The 7,885-nt window shown below is 37.0% G+C and overlaps 1 protein-coding gene across 2 annotated transcripts; it reads left to right on the top strand.

Moving 5' to 3' along the window:
* Positions 1-2,774: 2,774 nt before the first annotated feature.
* On the top strand, positions 2,775-5,590 carry LOC116172061. Of its 2 annotated transcripts, XR_004145577.1 has the most exons (6): positions 2,775-2,971; positions 3,024-3,093; positions 3,170-3,282; positions 3,332-3,397; positions 3,446-3,647; positions 3,704-5,590. XR_004145577.1 is itself a non-coding variant. In XM_031489172.1 (5 exons), exons 1-5 carry the CDS (start codon positions 2,920-2,922, stop codon positions 3,586-3,588), a joined length of 444 nt encoding a protein of 147 aa, XP_031345032.1. In that variant the 5' UTR covers positions 2,775-2,919; the 3' UTR covers positions 3,589-5,590. The 2 variants fall into 2 exon arrangements, 1 of the variants encoding a protein (XP_031345032.1); XM_031489172.1 differs by having other exon boundaries at positions 3,446-5,590.
* The last annotated feature ends 2,295 nt before the right edge of the window (positions 5,591-7,885 follow it).

Genomic DNA, 7,885 nt, shown 5'->3' with positions numbered 1-7,885 from the left:
CTGTAGACGTCGAATAAGTCAGTGGAACTACTATCGCAAAAAGACCACTTTCTGGTACATACAAGGCTTGCACCAATAATTAACATTAACTACCCACGTGATTGCAGATAAATAGGCAATTAAAACGTGTGGCAGCCAAACGGATAGAAAATTTTGTTAAGGTTCATAGCAATCCGTCCACATTGTACATTTGCAACGTATAACCATAACCTAAATTTTATTTTGTTGTACCCTCCGTGATTTTCAGTATGTAAAAATGGTACGAAAGTAAGAATATACGTTGCTATCTGATTATTACCGTGAAGAACGAATAGGCGAACGCTGTTAACGTACCAAACATAACCTCACTCTTGTTAAAAACGGACCAACGGAAACGTAAATGTTCAACTTCAACCAACTTTTCCGTCGTAAACGGACGACACAATTTAAAAAGTTTACAAACGGAAACGTATGAACGGAGAGCTATGAACTTACTTTAACCCACCCCAGGCTCGTAAGTGAAGATGACAGATTTCACGGCAAAGTGGCAACGTTGCAATCCCAGTATCAAAACACGGTTCCCGCTCAAAATTCAAACAAAAGAACGGCACGTGATCCGATCGTCTAAGGTGGGGCCCCCTTACGTTACACGAAGCTAATACAATGACTCGGGACCCAGTCGGGCAGGAACACTCAAATAAAACGCTGTAAAGTCTGCGAGTTTATTTATTATAAAGTTATTCTGAAAACCCGGGAATTTGAATGTGGTACATTAAAAGCAAAGCAAGCAAAACCTAAAGGTGCCGCACTCTCGCAAAAGCACACTACCAAGGAGAAAAAGAGCGCGACTTGAGAAAAAACTTTGGCCTTGAATAAAACCCAGACTATGTTAATCACAAGCAAATTAAAACGCCAACCACCTAAGCAGAATAATGTAACACTGTCTTAATTAATGAATGAATTCAAGTAACAGACTACGTTTGAACAGTATGCGTAGATATGCGTCACAACATGTCACGTACTTCCCTTTAATCGCGGCTAGAAGGCAACTCACTTTTTAGTTAAGTCATTGGGTGGTGACCTGGTTATTCGTTAGGTTTGGGCCAGCGTCTTCGCTTGATTGCCCTCCTGTTTCACGGTTATATTGTTAGGGATGGGGCTGGCGTATTTGCCTATTAACCCGTAGCGCAGTTAAGATTGTTAGGGGCAACACATTCAAGCATTTATTGATATGTCACCTTACTATTTATTCATATCATTGTATATCGAATGGAGTGGTGTGAAGTTTGTAAAAACATGTCTGATCTATTATTCATGTTGTGACGTAACAATAGGAAGTTATGACAATACACAGTGTGCTCGTGGAGACCCCAAATATGCTCAGTTTCCACATAATGACATTGGTATAAACCCCAGACTTCCGGAACTACTACCTGTGCTTCGTAACACTCGCCCTGACATTGGTCACGTAACGACACAAAACTGAAGATGGTTAAGAGATGGGTCGCCGCCCATGGGCAGGACGGCCTTCGGTTAGCAGCACTTCGTCCCTAAAGTTGGAGGTTCGAGGGCCCTCGGATCCTTTTGTGCCTTAGCTCTAGAATACCTTTCTATTCTAGCGTCCGAGCTCCCTCTCACGGTAGAAAGATATGAGTTACATACAACAAGGCACACGAATTCGCGAATGTTACGAATCACCCTAAACTAAATACACCTAGCATTGCATGCCCTACTTCACGGAAGTCGAGGTTCTACATAGGTATACCCCCGTGCACCGTGTAACTGAGTTAAACGTGGTCTAAACCTGAGATATCATAGCCTTCCACAAGCACATGGATATTAGTTCAACACCTCGCATGTTGTAAATTACATATTAGCACAATGGTAGATGTAAAAAATCTGATTTAAGAAATGGGACAATTCATATAAGTACATAAGAGTAAACTACATAAAATACTTTACCAGACACCAAAGCGGTTGAATCTTACGCACAAACACAAAAACAAAGCTAAACTCTATGAATACAACTCAAAATGCAATAATCCCACCACCAACAAGCTTTAATAATCAACAAGTGACCGGTGACGCCAAGCCCCAAATCCCAAACATCCTCCGGAAATTACGAAAAAAATATCGACAGTTGGTGATGGCGGTGGCTCATTCTTCCAGAATCTCCAACTACTTGACCGGTTGCATCCGACGTTGAAATATATACAGGGTATTTAAAGGGATATAGACATCTCATCTCATGGTAATTGTTAATTCTTGCATTGTGAATGAAGTTATAATTAAAAAATTTTAGTATTTGCAGTAGAAGACGAAAATTCCTTTAAAAATCCCGTTTTAAATTCACAAAGTTCCGCGTGACGTCATGTGGGGACTGGACGAATTTGGAACGGCAATCTACATTATCTATTTTTTTTTACATACATAGCTTAGGCCCTTTCTTTCGGCTACTTCGCGATCATGATTTCAAGATTGTGATTCGTAATTGCACGATGATGCTCCTCTTCAGTGACAAATATTGACTAACCTAACATTTGACCAAAAATATACGTTGCATTTATAGGTTAGGAATTCGTGATCATAAAACTTTTATGTTCATTTTGTTCACGATTTTAGCAATTTCATGATCATAAGATCACACTTCGAAAGAACGTGATTTGACATTTCAAACGCGTTTAGATCACCGAAAGAAAGCGTCATGTTTATTGTTTTTGCACTTTTCCGAAAATACGCTAAACACGCCTTTTGAGAACCGCAGGTTTAACAGATGTTTATGCGGCTTTCTCCTCACGTGACAGTTCCGTCAGCTGTGGTGACTGTACGTAAGGGAAGGGATTTCTTTTCCTTCTGGTTTTTATGTTTGTCTAACATTTAAAGTTTCTAAGACAGTGCCGAAATCTGGAACGAAAATTGTTCAATTAATTGTTAGAAATTATGTACAATATCAAAGGTCCTAGCAAAATGGTGGCGAAATCAGCAAGACGAGGTACTTCTACATTTACCTACTGAAACTTTAAAAATAGCCCTACAATTTTTAGGAATTTCACAAAATGTTGACAACTTTAAACATTGCAAATCGTTAGATAATAATGATAATGAATTAATAAAGTAAGTACATACAGTCTTGGACTGTCTTTGTCTGTTGAATTGCACAATTGTGTTGACCATTGCAATCAATTTTTAGTGTTTCCAAACCAGTTTTCCATAACACTTGCAAACGAAATATATTAAATAAACAAGAACAGAGTATGCGAATCACACCACAGCACGAGGAAATTATTAACTACATACAAGACTGTAAGTGCGCATGTTAACAGAATATACACCACTCATTAAACTATTGCAGCATGGACCTTAGTACGCTCAGATTTGGACGAAACCTGCTCAAAGAAAACCAATAACAACTGTGACGGTAATACGTGAACACATCATTTAAAACGTAAACCAAACGAAATTTTAGGTAATTGCACCGTATTATTCTACGAAGACGATCCCTGCCCACATTTGCAGGATTTCAAACCGTTCGACTTGGAGAATTGGTGGGGTAAACGATTATTTCACTCTATAACTAATTCCATTAATGGGAAGGTCGATAAGACATAAAAAAAATGAAGATTCTTACGCATATTTTTGTTAATAGATCGTCTGTGTAATATTAAAAAGTATGTAACGTTAAGAAAATTATCGTAACTGATCTAGATGACGAATTAAATTTCAGGTGTAGATAGTTAGTCAGTTGCTGAAGTGATATTTTAACGAATCGTAACTACTAAAATGATTCTAAGGTTCATGTTTTTTAAAAAAAAAATTGTAGGTACGTAATGAAAAAAGTCTTAGATTGTGTGAATAGTATCAGTAGCATAATGTAACAATTTTAGACATTAAATGCTATTAAGTAGGTATAGGAAGAGTGACCAGCAGACTCAAAATATAAATCATTTAGATTTTCCTGTTTTAGAGATCAAATTTCTATGTGTAAACTTCGAGAAATCCACATAAACCGTCTTTATCATGTAAGACCCTAAGAACCCTCTTATGGGTGTCCTAAATGACAGATTGGAGAATAGGTACTATTTCTTTTTACACAAGCTTTTATTTGGTGTAATATTGTTGCTGTTTATTTTTATATATAAAAGAGGATCTGTTTAGGATTGAGGGATAATATCCTAATAATATAATCCTCGGAGTAAGAAATAAAGATAGAGATGTTTTAGTGCTATATGCTAGCTTGCCATCATCTCTGGTCTTTACAAACAGTGCAGGAAGGAACTTGTAACATTTCACGGGATGATTTTTAAAGGGAATACATACTGATGCATTTGGAAGGATCTATTTACTCGTATATTTCTACAGAATGTAACTTCTGCATTTTTGGCTCATTTTATATTTTAAAGCTTATGCGATTATGTTTAATAATGTATCTGAACCCTTGGAAATTACTAATGTTTACCTTTCGTCCTCTCACTGTCAAACTTTGGGGTTATGTTGGTGCAAAACAGGGTAATTACTTTGGGCAGAACAAACGTTGGCGTTATTACCTATAGCGTACGCGTCCCCTATCTTTATTCCATTCAGGCAAGCAATATACACATACACAATATTCTTCATGGGATAAATTCTCGTGGGTCGACCTCTTCAGGAATGTTAGAAAGACTTTAAACATAAATCTCCCAAAACTCATTCGACCAGCATCTTGATAGCATATTGATATATGCTTATTTTATAGTCTATTTTTAAAGAAAAATGCTACCAGAGAGAATGCTCCGTCTGCATCTAACAACTGCCCATTGCTTGAACATCAGTGTTGTGTAGACTAAACTATTTTTGCTCGTTGCTATAATTATTATCTGTACGTAGACAAAAAAACTATAGAAATAATACATTTTTACATGCAGAGAGAATACAAATAGTTTACGGTTTGTGTCACTGTCTTGTATAAAACATTCAAGATACATGAATCCTTTGATAATAATCAAAGCGTGAATCGTTTCCTTTAGCTGTTAACAGAGATATAATAGACGTGGGTTTAATACGTTCAAATTATGGCGACAAAACAATGACGTCACAAGTGCAGCTTTCTAAACCGTATTGAATCGCAATCGATCGGTTTGACACTACAGGCTGGGGCATTAGGAATTTAACGCCCCAGGATGATCATTGTAGACAACACCTTCGTGTTTAAACATATCAGTCACGTTGCCAGGATTAAATTCATAAAGCTCTTCATATTCACAAAGTTGTTCGAATCGAATCTGTGCATTCTGGCGACTGACAAAAAATGACGTCACGAATGAAAACGTTTGGAAATCTTTTAAACCACTGTACGAACACGGTGAATCACCAGAAAATAGCTTCTCTCTAAGAAATTTCATTCGCAAAAGGGCAATGATACATTTTTATTACGTAAGCATCTCAAATGATAATCTGTCATACTATGGCTAATACTTCCGTCTGTATTCATCACAATGCCCACCACTAAACTTATGGTGCGTTAAAATGTAGCTTTGTTGTTTGTTCATTTATTGTATTGTTATTTTGTTTGTGAGTTCGATTTTATTTAAAACCATTTGTCATTTGGAGGAAAGTATAAAATATTTGATCACTCTATGAGTTTGTTAATTTTTATTGTCCCTCAATCACCAGGCGTAAACGCGTGACGAATCTAGTAATTTCCTCTCTTCTCACGTTAAAGTAAGTTGTAATGGTCCTAGGGGTCTCAAGCCGATACTAAAAATATTGACTTACTCTGTACGTACTTACAGTTGGCAACTCTGGAAACAAAAACTACGATCAGAGCTACCTACCTTTCAAGTCGAAACGATGGACGTTTGAATTTGGATAGCAGTTGGCCCAATATGGATGGCACGAATAAACTCCTACGTTGTGTAATCGGTTCTTGTATGTGTTAGGACGTGATACATAATCGGGAAGGGAATTGAATAAAAGACAGAACTTTTGTGCGTAAGAAATGACAAGAACAAATAAATATAATACGCACACCACAAGGCTATACCAGGGAAACCTTCTACGGGACAAAAACCCCGGCATAGGCCACACAAATACATGAAATGCAAGAGAAAATACACATAAATAAAACATCTCAAATTGTATGATAAATCATTAAAAAAAAATACACAAGACATCATAAATGCAGTAGAAAACCTGATAAATCAATTCAATACAAAAACGCATCAAAATACCTGTACGATCAATTGCGCTAACACATCTCGTAAAATAATAAATTGCATGTACATAGGAAACATCAAAATTGTGTGGCTCTACTCCAGCCTTCAGTTAAGAGAAATTAATTTAACACGAACAGTACGTGTGAGAATGCCAATAGCAAGTATTCGTGTGAAAATCGATTATCGCTCAAGCAGAACATATTTTAAATAGAGGAAAAGTTAATGAGAGGGCCCCTAAATATCTCGCATTGCTAAGATGTCAAGAACTGCAATCCGCACGAGACAAGTAGGCAACAGATACAGCGAAAGATCGAACTGTATTAGGTACCTACTCCACGGAGACAGAACAAACTGTATTAGGTATTATCCTCACGGAATAGTTACGATTCAATTGAGCAGAGCAACATCACACTGATAATCAACTCCTTGTGAATACGAAATAAATACTTAATAAAACAAGATATTGGTATAATCACGTTAACAAACAAACATGATTCTGATAACGGTACTCAAAAGCATGGAGTACGCATCAGCGCTCAGCGTTAAATGATTGATTACACTGTAGTTTACTAAAAAAAGGTATGACTTCATCTGCACATACTAAAACGGAAGATGCTCACCGATAAATTCGGATACAGATTGTAGTGAGGTCAGATCGGGTTAGCGACTGCCGGAGCACCAAGGATCCTTGCTCTCGACGTTGCTGTTGTCTTTGTACGTGCGGGACATTCCTATCCGCATTCAACAAACAATAGATGGCGCTGTAAACCTATAGATGAACAACAAATGATACAATCTCACTTTCTCAACATAATCAAACTTCTTGTCACCGTTTATCTTTTGTTTGCGTATACTTATTCATTCTTGTATGTATACCTTAGACCATATAGTAGGTACATGGACTGCTATTCGGCCTATGCTTTCAATACAAAATGGATGGTCACGGATAGAGGTCACTGTAGTCGTGGGTATGTGAATCTCAGGGTAAACTAAAGTCGTGTAAACACCACTAGGATCGCTTAAAGAGCAGCTTTATAGTAACCGCGTAGTACGGGAAGCTTTAAGTGCTCTTCATTATTTGCTATACATCCACAAATAAGAATAAGTTTGCTTTTTTTGGGATATCTAGGCGATTAATTAATTGACGTTTGTTAATTTATAGGTTGACAGTCTCAAAGCGTGTCTCATCGGACAACTTCGGACAGACTCGTTTACCCTGAAACTCACATACCCAGGCGATGTCCTTGACCATATTTTAGTTACAATTAGCAGTCCATGTACTATATGGTCTAAGATGTATACCCAGAACAAAAAACTTAGAAGGGAAACGTAAACGGGAACAACTGAGTACAAATATAATTAGTTTGGAGAACATTCAATAGATGGCGCATAGTTAGCGTGCGTGTTAAAGTTACTAAATCTAGTGACTTTAGTACGTGTCGCCATTATGACAGTTGAATTTTGATTGACGGCTTATTGTGCTTTAAGTATAATTACTATTCATTATTACAATGAATTATGCATATACAAATCGAAAATGTAAATGTTGTGTGACAAATTGTGAAGACGTTTCCCAAAAATGGAGCCCGAAGTTTTTATTTATTTATTTATTTCAATTTCAATTCTCCACAGGACAAGCCCAATTACGGAGAACACAAAGTGACATACTCAAACTTAAACTTACTAATATCGTTATACCTACATCAACTAAATTA

Source organism: Photinus pyralis, unplaced genomic scaffold (genome assembly GCF_008802855.1).
Source record: "Photinus pyralis isolate 1611_PpyrPB1 unplaced genomic scaffold, Ppyr1.3 Ppyr1.4_LG5, whole genome shotgun sequence".
In the NCBI taxonomy this organism is placed as follows: Eukaryota; Metazoa; Arthropoda; class Insecta; order Coleoptera; family Lampyridae; genus Photinus; species Photinus pyralis.
This window is presented reverse-complemented; position numbering and strand designations above follow the sequence as displayed.

What these genes read in the sequence shown, in the direction of transcription:
- LOC116172061 (XM_031489172.1), top strand. Translation starts at nt 2,920, where the DNA reads ATGTACAATATCAAAGGTCCTAGCAAAATGGTGGCGAAATCAGCAAGA. An exon ending in GGCGAAATCAGCAAGACGAG is followed by an intron (nt 2,972 to 3,023) that starts GTACTTCTACAT and finishes TACAATTTTTAG; the next exon opens with GAATTTCACAAAATGTTGAC. An exon ending in TATTAACTACATACAAGACT is followed by an intron (nt 3,283 to 3,331) that starts GTAAGTGCGCAT and finishes AAACTATTGCAG; the next exon opens with CATGGACCTTAGTACGCTCA.